This window comes from Monodelphis domestica, chromosome 4 (genome assembly GCF_027887165.1).
Source record: "Monodelphis domestica isolate mMonDom1 chromosome 4, mMonDom1.pri, whole genome shotgun sequence".
Lineage (NCBI taxonomy): Eukaryota > Metazoa > Chordata > Mammalia > Didelphimorphia > Didelphidae > Monodelphis > Monodelphis domestica.
The window spans coordinates 446991857-447008062 of NC_077230.1; the positions used below are offsets into that span (position 1 = coordinate 446991857).

The window sequence follows — 16206 nt, forward strand, 5'->3', positions numbered from 1 at the left end:
AGTCCAACCACAAGTAATTTTAACCACCTTCAACTCCACTAGTTACTCCTTTAGAAATCTGGATGCTATACCATTTGGTGTATACATGTTGATTACTAATATTTCCTCATTGTCTATACTGCCTTTTATAAGGATTTAGTTACCTTCCCTATCCCATTTAATCAAATCTATTTTTACTTTGGCTTTGTCAGATATCATGATTGCAACTCCTGCCTGCTTTCTATCAGGTGAGGCCCAATAGGTTTTGCTCGAACCTTTAATTCTAACCTTGTGAGTGTCTAGCAGTCTCAAGTGTGTTTCTTACAGACAACATATGATAGGATTTTTATTTCTTATCCACTCTATTTGTTTTTATTTTATGGGTGAGTTCATCCCATTCACATTCAAAGTTATGATTGCCACTTGTGCATTCCCCAGCATTTTTATATCCTCTTCTAGTTCTGTCCATTCTTCTTTTCAAATATTCTTTTAAACCAGTGGATTGCTTTTAATCAGTCCCTCTAATCCCCACCCTTAATAAGCTTCCCTTTATTCCCCTCCCTTTTGTTCCCTTATTATTTTTTCAATGTCTGTTAAGTTACCTCTCCCATCTCTTTCCCTCGCTTTTTGTACTCCCTGACCCTAACCCCCTTAGTTTTCCCTTCTTACTTTCCCTGTAGGGTAAGATAGAATTTAATACCCCAATGGATCTAGATATTATTCCCACTCAGAACTGATTTCACTGAGATAAAAATTTAAGTATTACCTTTTAGCACTCTCTTCCTCTCCTTCTTATAAGAGTATTTTCCCCTTCCTGTGTGTATCTTTGTGTGATAAAGATTATCCTATTTATTTTATTTCATCAAGTATCTCTTGGTGACATCTTTGATTCCCCCATCCCTTTTTCTTTTTTTTTTATATTCTCTTATAGCACTTATTACAGCAATCTCTTTCTGTGAATGATTCGCCTAATTACTATAATAGTGAATATAATTTTTGAGAGGTACTAATAACATTTCCCCATATACTAAAATAAATAACTTAATCTCATTGAAGCCTATAAAGAAGAAAGTTTAAATACAAATACATTCTTCCCCTTTTCCCGCTCTTTTTTATTTACTTCTTCATGTTGCTCTTGATATTTGTGTTTGGATATCAAACTTTCCACCTTCTTCTGCTCTTTTCTTTACAAACACTTGGAAATCTTCTATTTTGTTGAATGCTGTGACAAGGAAATCACTTTAAAAGACTGATATATATTAATTTAAGGTCACCAAGGAATTCAGCTATGTAATTCCTAAATGAAAACTCAAGTCAGCAGTCAACCTTTTATGGAGTTTAATTACAAACAGGATGAAGAAAGGTATTAGAGATAGAGAGAGGAGGGGAGAGAGAAAGGGAAGAGAAGGGAATAGGGCTTAAATACCCCTTCTGTTTAGGCTGGGCCAAAAGGCGCAAGTCCTTAGATAGCTGGGGCAAAGAAAGGAGATCAGTCCCTATTACTCACGTGATCAAAATGGAGAAACAGTCTCAGGGGCCTCCACCTCCAGCTTCCTTCAGAGCACCTCTCCAACCACTCAGAGCCAAAAATCTCCAACCAAACCCCATGGTCCTCAGACCCCTCTCTCTTTAAGGAAACCATCCAAGTTCCCTCCCCTCCATTCTCACATCTACCAATCACTGTCCATGACTTCCCTGTGCCAATGGTGGCTCTAGCTTAACCCAGGACCGCCCAGAGGTCTGTGGCTTTGCACATGTCTTTTGAAGGTCACATTCTCAAATAATTAAATCTTGATCCTTTGCTACAGCCCTTCCTAAATCCTGTTACCCTGAGTAGGGTAGAGATTGGAATAATTAAATTTTGATCTATGCTGCAGCCCTTCCTCAATCCTGTTAGGACTGAGTAGGGTGGAGATTGTAATTTCCAAGACCTGGTTCTGTCATTCCAAGTATCTCTATTGTATCAATTCTAAAATCAATCATGACTCAAAGAAATTCCTGTTCTATGCTTAAGCATAGGTCAGAGCCCTTTCCATTGTTCAGCAAAAGGTTTCTGTCCTAAAGTAATCTTAAGAAGGGAGGAGGAGGAACCTCCCTTGCCAATGGGGTTCATATTCCAATGGTGAAAATTCCTAACATTCACAAGTCTAAGAAATTTTAAGGTTTACAATGCCCATACTTTGCCCTGGAAGTATATCATCAGTTTTGATAGATAGGTGATCCTTGGCTGAAGACCCAATTCCCAGTTCCTCATGTTGCAGTGACCCCAAACCAAAAAATTATTTTGTAGGCTACTTCAAAACTGTAATTTTGCTACAGTTATGATTCAGAATGTAAATACCTGATATGCATTATGTATTCTCATTGCTAGAAATTGAAAGGTTGATAATGGCTGGTGTAGAGGATATTCTATGATCTCTTTCAATGTCTATTTTCCCCCTTGTTCAAGAACATCAGGGCAGGTTTCTTGGATAATTTCTTATAATATGATGTCAAGATTTCTGTTTATTTCTGGCTTTTCAGGTAGACCAATGATTCTCAAATTGTGTCATTATGCTGTTTTCCTGATCCATCATCTTAGTGAGATAGTTTATGTTTTCTTCTATTTTGTCAGTGTTTTCACATTGCTTTATTAATTTTTGCTGTTTTGCAAGATCATTGCCTTCCAATTGCCTAATTCTAGTCTTTAAGGATTGGTTTTCCTTTTTGGTTTTGTCTGTCCTGATTTTCATGGCATCCAGCTGTTTCTCCAATTGGGAGTTCTTGTCCTTTAAACTGTTATTCTCCTTTTGAACTATTTCCCACTTTTCTTGCCAGAAGGATTTTATCCTTTTAATAAGCTCTGATTTAAATTCTTTAAGAGCTTGTGAGCAATTTCCATTTTTTTGAAGGTTTTGGTGCATTTATTTGTATTTCCTCTTCTAATTCCTCTGTAGCCTATTTGTTTTGCCTCTGTAAAAATTATCCAGGATCAACTCCTTCTCCTTGTTTTTTCTTGGCATTGGGAAGTTGTTGTTCCTGGGCATTGTTTGCCATTACTGTCATAGTTTTTCTTTCCCTTTCCAGTTAGAAATCTGAGTATGAAGGACAGGCTCTCTGTGTATGGAGATAAGGAGCAAGGCTTTTGCCAGAGGCCAGCTCTAGGGTCTCTGCATCTTCCACTGTTTGCTACACCCTCTCTGTACTATCTCCCTGCAGTCACCCCCGGTCTGTGCTCCTCCGTCTCCTGGGGCCTCAGGTCTAGCTCTCAGGGGTAGGTAATCAGCGGCTCAGTCCAATGCCAAGGACCCAGAGGTGCCCATAACTTACTCCAGAGGTGCCCCTCACTCACTCACTGATTCTAGCTCATGCTGGCTCTGAATTGGGCTCCTTAGGTGGGATGGGGGAGGGTGGATCACCTCGCATTTTGGTGGAAACTTTTTCACCCCCTTATGGTGTGGAAATGCCCAAATCCCATGTATCTTCAATATTGCACTCTACTTATGGGTCCCTTCATTTATATGAATTGGGGGGGAGGGGGGTGGCTTTTTGAGGTCACCTGTATTGGTAGTTGGTGAGGATAGGAAGAGTCCTGCATCCGCCTTGTTTACCTGGAATTCTCAACACTATATATTTTAACACATTATATATTGTATCAAAAATAGCCTACTGGAGACTAATGATCACTCTATAGCAAATAATAATATAGAATTAAGACTTGATCGATGATACATGAAAAACCCAGTTGAATTGCTCATTAGCTATCAGAGGAGAGGGAGGGAAGAATATAAATTATGTAACCATGGAAAATATTACAAATTAATCAATTAAATTTTTAAAAGAAAAATGAACAAATAACCTGCTCTCTGTTCTCTGAATTTAGGATTGCATCCCCCAATTCCATGACTTTGTAAATGCCCTTACGTTAAACCATAGATGTACTTCTACTTCAAATCTGCTTCCTAGAATGTCTAGCTCCCTGAAAGGCTCAGTGTATATTCTTGACACTTGCAAATTTTTTCTTCATTTCCTAGTCAAATAAGATATTATATATAAAAAGAACAGAGTCTCCTGCACATAAGGTGATATATAAATGCTTCTTCCTTCCCTCTCTATTTGATAATTTAATAATATTTTCTTCCTTCTGGAATCATATGGTGTTTGAATAATTAAAATGGGTTTGATAAATATAATAATTTAAAAATTGTTGTGTATCTATTTATTTATTTGTTTATATATTTATACAAATATTAGTAGCTTCAGTAGCTTTATTAAAGCAAGTAGAGATAGTAAAGGGGGATATGTCAAAAAGAGGTAGAAAATATTGGCTGGCTAAAATCCCTAAGTATGGATCCAAGTGTCTCAGCAAAGAGAGCATCCCACTAAAGACACATAGAAAGGTCAGTGTCTCTGGCCACAAGCGCATCACCAAAGCCAAATTCCTCAAACCACCAATGCACAGGTCCTCCAGCATTGAAAAAGTCCAACACAGAAACACCTGCACAGCAGAATCCTTCTTTAAACAAGAGCCACAAACACAGTGGAATCAATCAGAATGCCCTAGGCTGAAACTTATGAGGCATTTTCTCCATGTGACCTCCTATCTCTCTGGTTTCTTCTTCCTTTCACTTTCTGCTTTTCGATCACATCTCATGATCCTTTCAGAGTTTCTTAATTTAGCTGACATTGACTAGAGGGCAGTGCCTGTGGGATCCACCTACCATCCTCTGACGGTGTAAACTTTTATCAAAAGGATCCTCCAGTTCCTAACTAAGTTAAAAGAGTAGAGCATTCCAAGTGCTTGTTTGATTAAATTAAGATTAAAAATTTTTTGCTTTTACAGTATTTACTTTTCTGTTTCAATGTGGTTGCCTTTAGTAAATTGTAAGCTCCTTTAGTGCAGATATTTTGATTTTTCTTTAATACTTCCAGAACCCAATCTATTGCTTTTTAAATAGTGGGTAAAGAATAAATGGTTATAAATGCTTGTTAGACTGCATTGGAAGGAGAATCACAAACCACAGGAGGGCACTCTGCAGCACCTCCAATATTATGAACCAGCATTGCAAGTTCTCTTTCCATATATCCTTTCCCAGCTTTACTCTCATTCAACTGAGAGGACCCTTCTGGCTTTTTTCTCTCTTTTTAAATATTTCTACCAAGACCTTGTGATTTGGCCCAACCTTCTAATTTAGTGAAGCCTTTTTAGATCCTGCTTCTATTATCCAATTTATTAGGAATCCATCAGTTTTGTGACAATTGAAATGTCTAAGGATGGACTAATTCTACTTTTATCAAATTATTTGATTAAAAAAATTAGATAGCCTAGAGTCTAGCACCCATCCCTGAGAGACTCACCTGTAGAAATTTTCATGTACTTTTTTTTAGCTCCACTCCTTCCTGAAGAACATCCAGTTTAACAACAGTGCTGGGAACCATGTGATCTTAGCTGAGAAGAAGTCTGTGGCAAACTATGATATTCTCAACTATGTGACGTTTGGTAATGACACTGAGGTTCTGGTGAAAGTGGGAGAGTTTATTTCTGAGATGCCACTTGGTCAAGACTTCATTATCCAGCAGAAGGCAATAGTGTGGCCCAGAACATGGGGAGAGGTGAAGAATCATTGAAATGTTTGTTTAATAAAAGATATGAACCTAAGCCTATTACACACCTGAATAGCCACTAGCATTTTTCACACCTGGTTCAAATGGCACAAAAATTCCCTTCAGGAAGCAGCTTGAAAATCAAGTTTTTCTGCCAAATTCAGCTGAGAGGATGTTGAGGCAAGAGTACCAAGACAAATTCCACTTTAGGTGGAGAGCCTGACAGACAGTGAGATTATTCTATTTCACAGCTATTAAAGGGGGAAGCAAGAGAACCTCTCTCGTCCATAGCAGTCACAGAAATAGGAATTAGGAGCATTCAGAAACTTATAAAAGCTAATGATTCTTGATCAATGCCTGCTATATCCAGCAAAGTTTCCATGGTATCAAAGTACTCTAGATGAGGATTCCTGGAAGAGAACCCTGTAGTTATCCATATTCTAGTTCTAGCTCCCATTAATGGGAATAACATTTCCCTTTTTATGTTGATCCATTTCCCACACTTAGAAATATAACAGCTACCTTTACTATCTAAATCTCTTACTTCCACAGGTCATCAATAGATGAAATACAGAGTCATGAATTCAAAAGATGACAAATCTAGGATTCATAGCATCAGGCAGAAGGCCAAAATCCCTGCTTAAGTCAGTACAAAGTACTCAGTCACTTGGAAGTTTTATGTGGTTGAAACAAAATTATTCAGAGAATGGAAGTTTGTCTAAAAGTGTATGATCTGTAGGGGAGAGTGAGGTACTAATTATTCTTATAATGTGACAAAATCCCTTAATCATTCACCCATTCAACTATGTATTCATTCCAAAACTATTTCTTAAGGATATTATTTGAGTTGAGTCCTCGGTGACAAAGATAATACAAGAATCTTCCATGTGTGGTTTCTTCCTCTTTGACTTTAGAGGTTGCATTTTAGACAAAATCACAATTGCTCTGAGATCCTGCCTAGAAAAAAAATCACATTTTAAGCTTAGGTTTAGGTCCCCACCCCACCTGACTTTCTTTTCTATACCTTGCTTATTCATGATCAAGGCTTAGTTCATATTCTGAGTAATATTTGATTCACCAAACAGCATATGAAATTGTACATTTTGCAAATTCACAGGCAAGGGAAGGTCCATGAAAAAAACTGACATTTTCTTGAGACTGATTTCTGTCTAGGACATCTGTTGCAAAATGTGTGGAGATCTGGCGATTCCTATGGATTCTCTCTTCTCTTCCACATTGACTAAGATGTAACTTTAGTCCTCAGTGATATCATGGAAAAAACATGTTTACTCTAAACATTTCACTTCCTGACAATTCGAAACTTTGGTTCTAAAAATTCCTCCTTTTATTCAAATGATGGGTTCTTAACTGATTCAAATAAGTTCATAAGCCCTATTCATATTTGATTCTGACTGAATGAATTGAACACTGTTGCTACTTCATAAATGTGATCACTTGTAAGTAGAAGTAAAAAAAATTAACTGCTGCACTTAAAGTACACACTCACACAAACACATACACATACAGACACATGCAGAGTGTGAAACATATCCAGAGAGAGAGAGAGAAGGAGGGAGAAAGAGAGAGAGAGAGAGAGAGAGAGAAGGAGGGAGAAAGAGAGACATGGAGGAAAGGATCAAGAGACATAGACAGAGACAGACAGAGAGGAAGATTTACTATGTCTCATACTAAGAGACTGGAGTCTCAAACCTCAAATAGTTCTTCTTTCTGGGGGTAGTATCTGCATTATCCTTTTTCAATACATTCCAAATGCTTTGCATGATAATTAGGTAGTTCAACAGGTAGAGTGACAGCCAAGGGACCAGGAATATCTGATTTCAAATCTTTCTTCTGACACTAAATATATAACTCATGCCACACCATTTATTTCCCCTTAGTTTCCTCATTCAAAGAATGAGAAAGAGAAGGAAATTTAAAAGCACTCTATTGTCCTTCCCAAGAAAAGCACAAATAGGGTCGCAATGAATCAGACACAGCAGAAATGACTAAACAGAAATATTTGTACTAAAAAAACTTATAAAAAGCCTCTATTTGATAAAAAAAAAATTCTAACATTATTCCCTTTCCAAAACCTTTCATAACCAATATAGTAGGTGGTGAGCAACAGGATAGACTCCACACCCCAATTCATATCCTAAAAGTTTTTTCTGTTCCATAAGAGTAAAAAAATAGAGCTACTTTGGTCTTCAGAGACTTTCATTTTTTTTCCAAGCTTTTACAGCTAGAAATGTCATATCCTTGAAAAAATACCGTTGGTAGCCTTTGCAAAATAAGTATATTGTGTGCCTGTAGCTAAAATCAAACTAAAATTAGATAACAAAGCACATTAAGACATGCATATGCTGACTCCAAACAACATCATTATGACTTGGATGCTTTTTGTATAGCCTCTTCCCTCCAGATGCCACAAAGTCTGTAGCCCAGGATTCCACATAAAAGCCCAGGAGGGAAAGCCTGTCTGCTGTTTTGACTGCGCACCCTGCCCACAGGGGCAGATTTCCAACCAGACAGGTAAGTCTGTGGAGAAACTCATAGCAAACACATATCCAGAGACACAAAATAAAGCTGGATGACACTCGGTTGATAGTCTAGTAATGGAAAACCCAATAGCTATAGAACATGGCATGAAAGGAAACCCAGGAGAAAGCTCAAGCAGATTGTGGGTCAAGAGTGATCAAAATTAGTGAGAGTTGGTGTATTAGATGTCCACCAGATTGGAAATTTCTGACCCAGTTTTTGTGTGGCACAATTACTCAGGGATTAACTTCTAGAAATGTCTATTGACACTGATCATTACACTACATCACCATTACATTACATAGAGCTTTAGAATTTTCATGGACTCTTTTCTCACAAGACCCCAAGGACAAAATTTTACTATCTTTGTCATAGTTGTATTGAAGAGAAAGAAAAAGTGACCAACTGTAGTAACACAGTTATTAAGAAGAGTTAAGAATCAAACCCAGGAAACTGCACAGAAATCCACCACATTTTTAAATTCATCTCAACTATTTTTCCAGGATGCTTCCATGTATGTTGCCTAATACATGCCAAGAAGGCAACTATCCTCCCCATTAATCAGAAAATTCCTTGCCGTTCAGTTGTTCCATAATATTATTCAGTTCCAGATTTCTCCCCATTCACCATAAGGCTTGGATCTCTGAGAAGAAACAAATGTACACCGAAAAATATATTAAGCTGAGAAAGTTGAGTAAGTAGCCAGATATTTAGAAAATCAATGCCAACATGAAGAAAATGGGAAGTAATATAGACTATGGAAATAATCTGACCTAGAGCAATATCTCAAGAAAAAAACATCTTTTAAAGAAAATTCTTTCAATAATCTTAGGTATGGTAAGTGTTTGGGAGGATGCCCTCTCTTCAGCAGTAAGTCAATGGAAGTGTTGGTTTTCAAAGGGGTGTCTCCTGCGCATGGCTGGAAGATACACAGAACATTGTTTTTATAACCTGAAATGGTGGGAACTGGGCAGTGACCTGCCCATATACCCTTTCCATTGGGGGAAGGATTACTTGGTTTTGTAAGTTAGTGGATGAACAAGGATTAAATCTGAAAAGTGGTAGGGCCCCTGCTTGCATGAGATCCCCAGTATATCATACTGTAAAGGGGGAAATGAAAAGATATAAACTAAATTTAAGAGTGGAGTCCCCAGGAATTATCAGTCAATTCCAAATGACTTTTAGGATAGTATATTTACAAAAGGAGAAAGAATGTAAGAAGAAAAGAATCAGAGAGAGTAGATATTGACTTGGCCTGATCTGAATGAGGCAGGGCTTAAGAGTACCGAGCAAAGGTGGGCCCCGAAGAAAATTAAATAAGGGTTTTAGGCATGAGATCTTCACTAAGACAGGGAGTCTCCAGAACAAACCAGGGAGAGGGGTCAGCCTTTTTCACTCATCCAAGTGGTAGTCCTAATAGAAAATAGAAAGAAGTCCTCAGCCACAGCTTCTCCAGGGTCCTTCAATTCAACTTCCAAGGTAAAAGAACTCCTCACCAGAAATGCTTGCCATGAACCCTCCCCCAGAGACTACACCAAGAGATCTTCTATTAAAGCTCCAAGAGGGGAGACTGATAGAAGTCCCCAAAAAAAACAAAAAAAAATGAGAGGAACAAGAGCACAGACAAATATGGGGAGTAAAGAAGGGGTGAATTTGAGCAAGCAACAGAAAAAGAAGAAAGAAACTACAATAGACAGCTACCACTCAGCAAATGGAACAGAGAGGGAGAGATCAGCAAACAATAAACCAGAAATCCCGTGAATTCAATACAGGCTGTGGAAGAACTCAAAACACAACTAAGAGAGGCTGAAGACAATTGGGAAAAGAACTTAAAAATTAAGATAAGTCATCTGGAAACAGAGGCACTTGAACTAAAACGAGAAAATAGTGTCTTGAAAGCCAAAATCAACCAGTTGGAAAATGAGGCAAAGGAGATGAAAGATGAGGCAAAGGAGATGAAAGACGAGGTAAAGAGGATGAAAGACGATCTTCAAAGAAAATCAGGAAAACTGTCCTGAGATCCTAGAACAAGAGGGAAAAGTGGAGATTGAAAAAATCCACAGATCACCCCCTGTATTTAATCCCCAACTGACAACACCAAGAAATGTTATAGCCAAATTCAAAAACAATCAGATGAAAGAAAAGATATTACAAGCTGCCAAGAAGAAGCCATTCAGATACCATGGAAGCACAGTGAGGTTAACACAGGATTTGGCTGCATCCACACTGAAGGACCAAAAGGCATGGAATATGATATTCCGGAAAGCAAGGGAACTGGGTCTCTACAACCAAGAATCAATTACCCATCAAAACTGACTATATTCTTACAGTGGAAAGTATGGTCATTCAACACAACAGAAGAGTTCCAAGCATTCATAAATAAAAGACCAGACCTGAACAGAAAAGTTGATGTCCAACCACTGAACTCAAGAAAATCATCAAAAGGTAATTAAAAAAAGGGGGGGGGGGGGAACAAACAAAACAACAACAAAAATTTTTTGAGAGACTCAATAAGTTAAAATGATATGTATCCCTATAAGAAAAAAGGTCATTGGTATCTCTTAAAAACTGTTGCTATCACCTGAGCAGCTAGAAGAATTACACTCAGAGGGAACAGTGACAAACTGTATAGGATGAAAGGACAAGACATAAATAGGTATATAGATATATGCATGCATAAATACATATACATGTGTATGTATATATATATATATATATATATATATATATATACATGACTAGAGCTAAAAAAGAGGTTATGACTAATAGAAATGGGAAAAGAAAAAAATGGGGGTAAATTTATATATCACAAAGAAGCTCATGGCGGGAGGGAGGAGAACATTGATACACTGGAAGGGTAAAGAGGTTGGAGATAGGAAATACTCAACTCTTATGTACTTTGAAACTGACCCAAAGAGGGAATAACAATACAATACATTGGGGAAGAGAATAGATTTGCGCCCTATAGGGGAGTAGAAGGGTAAAAAACGGACTGGTGGGGAGGGAAGCAGTACAAGGTAGGGAGAGGGTAGGAGGGAAATTTTAAAAAGACTACAGGGGAAAATAAGGGAGGGAATAAAAAGGGAGGGGGGTAGAAAGGGAAGTAAAAGAAGGGGGGGAACTAGAGGGACTGACTATAAACAAACATTGGTATAGAAGGAAATAGTAAAAGAAGAAAAGGCAGGACCAGGAGTAGAAATCAAAATGCTTGGAAATACACAGCTAGTAATCATAACTCTGAATGTGAAAGGAATGAACTCACCCATAAAATGCAAGTAAATAGCAGAATGGATTAGAATCCAAAACCCTACCATATGCTATCTGCAAGAAACACACATGAGGAAGGTAGATACACATAGGGTGAAAGTAAGAGGATGGAGCCAAATCTATTGGGCATCAAATGATAAAAAGAAGGCAGGAGTAGCAATCATGATATCGGACAAAGCCAAAGTAAAAATAAATCAAGTTAAAAGAGATAGGGAAGGTAATTACATCCTGATAAAAGACAGTATAGACAAAGAGGAAATATCTGTACTCAATATGTATGCACCAAATGGCAGAGCATCCAAATTTTTAAAGGAGAAACTAGAGGAGCTCAAGGATGAAATAGAAAAACTATACTAGTGGGAGATCTGAACCTTCCCCTATCTGAACTAGATAAATCAAATCTAAAAATAAATAAGAAAGAGGTGAGAGAAGCAAATGAAATCTTAGAAAAATTAGAGTTATTAGACATATGGAGAAAAATAAATAGGGACAAAAGGAATACACCTTCTTTTCAGCAGTACATGGTACATTCAAAAAAATTGACCATGTACTAGGGCACAAAATCATTGCAAACAAGTGCAAAAGGGCATAAATAATAAATGCAACCTTCTGAGGCCACAATGCAATAAAAATAATAATTAGTAAGGGTACATGTATAGATAAATCAAAAATTAATTGGAAATTAAACTATATGATTCTCTAAAACCAGCTGGTTAAAGAATAAATAGTAGAAACAATTAATAACTTCATTGAAGAAAAGGACAATGGTGAGACATCCTTTCAAAACCTATGGGATGCAGCCAAAGCAGTATTGAGGGGGAAATTTATAACCTCAAGTTCATATATAAACAAATTAAGAAGGGCAGAGGTCAATGAATTGGGTATGCAAATTAAAAAACTAGAAAGTGAACAAATTAAAAACCCTCTGATGAAGACTAAATTAGAGATCCTAAAAATCAAAGGAGAAATTAATAAAATTGAAAGTCAAAGAACTATTGATTTAATAAATAAGACTAGAAGCTGGTCCTTTGAAAAAACAAATAAAATTGACAAAGTACTAGTCAGTCTAATTTTAAAAAAGGAAAGAAAAATAACCAAATTCACAGTATCCAAGATGAAAAGGGTGACCTCACCTCTAATAAAGAAGAAATCAAGGCAATCATTAAAAACTACTATGCCCAATTAAATGGCAAAAATATGGCAATCTAAGTGATATAGATGAATACTTACAAAAATATAAATTGCCTAGACTAAAAGAAGAAGAAATATATTACCTAAACTACCCCATATCAGAAAAAGAAATTGAACAAGCCATCAAAGAACTCCCTAAGAAAAAATCCCCAGGTCCAGATGGATTCACAAATGAATTCTATCAAACATTCAAAGAACAGCTAACCCCAATACTATACAAATTATTTGACAGAATAAGCCAAGAAAGGGTTCTACCAAATTCTTTTTACAACACAAACATGGTACTGATACCAAAGCCAGGCAGGTTAAAAACAGAGAAAGAAAACAATAGACCAATCTCCCTAATGAATATCGATGCAAAAACCTTAAATAGGATACTAGCAAAAAGACTCCAGCAAGTCATCACAAGGGTTATCCACTACAATCAGGTAGGATTCATATCAGGAATGCAAGGATGGTTCAATATTAGTAAAACGATCCACATAATTGACCATATAAACAAGCAAACCAACAAAAATCACATGATTATCTCAATAGAATGCAGAAAAAGCCTTTGACAAAATACAACACCCATTCCTAATGAAAACACTAGAAAGTATAGGAATAGAAGGGCCTTTCCTAAAAATAATAAACAGTATATACCTAAAACCATCAGCAAACATCATCTGCAATGGGGAAAAACTCACAGCCTTCCCAATAAGATCAGGAGTCAAACAAGGATGCCCATTATCACCTTTATTATTTAATATTTTACTAGAAATACTAGCAGTAGCAATTAGAGAAGAAAAAGAAATTGAAGGTATTAAAACTGGCAATGAGGAGACCAAGCTGTCACTCTTTGCAGATGATATTATGATTTACTTAAAGAATCCTAGGGAATCAACCAAAAAGCTAATAGAAATAATCAACAAGTTTAGCAAAGTTGCAGGACACAAAATAAGCCCACATAAGTCATCAGAATTTCTATATATCTCCAACCCAGTTCAGCAGCAAGAATTAGAAAGAGAAATTCCATTTAAAGTCACCCGAGATAATATAAAATACTTAGGAATCTATCTGCCGAGACAAACACAGGAACTATATGAATACAACTACAAAACACTCTCCACACAATTAAAACTAGATCTAAACAATTGGAAAAACATTGATTGCTCATGGGTGGGACGAGCTAACATAATAAAAATGACCATCCAACCCAAACATATTTAGTGCCATATGTGACAAGGAAATCACTTTAAAAGACTGATATATATTAATTTAAGGTCTCCAAGGAATTCAGCTATGTAATTCCTAAATGTAAACTCAAGTCAGCAGTCAACCTTTTATGGAGTTTAATTACAACAGGAGGAAGAAAGGAATTAGAGATAGAGAGAGAGAAAAGGGAGAGAAGGGAATAGGGCTTAAATACCCCTTCTGTTTAGGCTGGGCCAAAAGGCCCAAGCCCTAAGATAGCTGGGGCAAAGAAAAGAGATCAGTCCCTATTACTCACGTGACCAAAATGGAGAAACAGTCTCAGAGGCCCCCACCTTCAGCTTCCTTCAGAGCAAGCTTCTCAGAGCACACTCCAATCACTCAGACAAACTCCTCAACCACCACCCCTGAGTCTTCAGACCCCTCTCTCTTTAAGGAAACCATCCAAGTTGCCTCCCCTCAGTTCTCACATCTACCAATCACTGTCCATCAATTTCCCTGTGCCAAAAGAGGCTCTAGCTTAACCCAGGACTGCCCAGAGGTCTCTGGCTTTGCACATGTCTGTTGAAGGTCATATTTTCAAATAATTAAATCTTTGATCCTTTGCTACAGCCCTTCCTAAATCCGGTTAACCTGAGTAGGGTAGAGATTGGAATAATTAAATTTTGATCTATGCTGCAGCCCTTCCTCAATCCTGTTAGGACTGAGTAGGGTGGAGATTGATTCCAAGTATCTCCATTGTATCAATTCTAAAATCAATCATGACTCAAAGAAATTCCTGTTCTATGCTTAAGCATAGGTCAAAGCCCTTTCCATTGTTCAGCAAAAGGTTTCTGTCCTAAAGTAATCTTAAGAAGGGAGGAGGAGGAACCTCCCATGCCAATGGGGTTCACATTCCAATAGACTATCAGTAAGAAATTTTCCAAGTATGAAATTTCCCAATGGTGAAATTTCCAACATTTATAAGTCTAAGGAATTTTAAGGTTTACAATCCCCCCTGATGATCACTGGGAGACTAGTCTCCCCATTGATCATTTAACATAATCAATTTTGTAGTTCTAAATTTACTTCTAACTAAAGATATACACAATATTCAATTTTCTAAGAGAAATTAGAATAGTGAGAGAGGAAATAGAAAAGAAAAGAAAGCAAAACCAATGTTTTGCTAGGCGCATTGACAGAAGGCCAAATTAGGGGCAGTCCCTTTGGCATAAATGTGTACAGTTACAATAAATGTTCAATCAAAAGTTCAGTCCAATCAATCACATCCAAAGTTCATTCTTGATCTTCTTGATGAAGTGTAGGTTTTCGGCATCTTTCTGCAACAGTTCATTCTCTGGATATAAAAATTTCAAGCTTCTTTCTTGAAGATCTTTTCTCAAACAGAATCAAAATCTTTGAATTTTTTTTTATAAAAGTAAAATCTTAAACAAAATTCTTGGATTTTTATAAAAATACAATCTCAAACAAAAAAATTCAAAAATTCTTAGATTTTAAATTAAAATACAATCCCCCCTGAAGTAAGTATTTAAAAAAAATATCAAGTTTAGCTCAGAATGCAATGTTCAGTTATGGGGGTGTATTTGCCAATTATCAAAAGAATAGAAAAATAATCAAAAACATAAGAAAAATTCAAAATACACCTTGTATAGATCCAGTTTAAAGTAATTTCTATCCCACAAGTATGTAGGACAGAATGCAGTAATATTTCACTTAGCCATTTGTAGCCAAGACTACAGGAAGTTGCCATAATATAAGAAGAAAAGAATTAGAATTCTATTTTGATGGGGAAATTTCATTCCCTTGTCTGATTTTTTCCTCAGGGATATAGGGAGCCAGCATGATAGTCAAGCTTTGTACTTGTTTGAGTACTTTGAAAAGAGTGTAGATACAAGGAAGTCCTACGACTTAAACATAAATTAAGCGTCGCAACCTCGAGTCTCACTTTAATATTTCTTGTGTGCTCTATTGGCACTATTCAGGTTTAGTCTGTGCTCCTTGTTTTTATCCCTTTTCCTGGAATCAGACACAAACATTAATCACAGTCCTATAATATTTTATCAATAAATGGCAGGTTCCCATAGTTTAAAGCTTTTAGGCATATATTGATATTATAGCAAGAGTATATATATTAACTTGTATTACTGCAGGGAAAAATAATATTAATATTAATTATGTGTACCTCCAGTACAAAAAATGAGAAAAAAATCAAATATTCTGATCAAAAAAGAAAAGAAAAGAAATAAGAAAAAATAAGAAAAAAATCAGTAATTCAATATATTCTTGAAAAAAAACAGCATCCATTTGTCTATGGATTATTATCTCCAATTCATATGATAAGATAGAGTCACAATTCATATGATAGGATAGAGTCAATCAGTCTCAGCAGAAGATGCTTTCTTCACATGTGAGCAGTGAATCCAAGAGTCTCTTTCTCCAATCTTTATAGATGTTGGA

General features: G+C 36.6%; 1 protein-coding gene across 2 annotated transcripts in view; it reads left to right on the plus strand.

Moving 5' to 3' along the window:
* The window catches only part of VN2R603 (vomeronasal 2 receptor 603), a 39423-nt gene that overhangs the window by 16620 nt on the left and 6597 nt on the right, over positions 1–16206 (plus strand). For both annotated transcript variants that reach the window (XM_056825094.1, NM_001099590.1), the window contains 2 exon segments: positions 5347–5571; positions 7971–8098. In XM_056825094.1, the coding sequence (XP_056681072.1) occupies positions 5347–5571; positions 7971–8098 (353 nt within the window).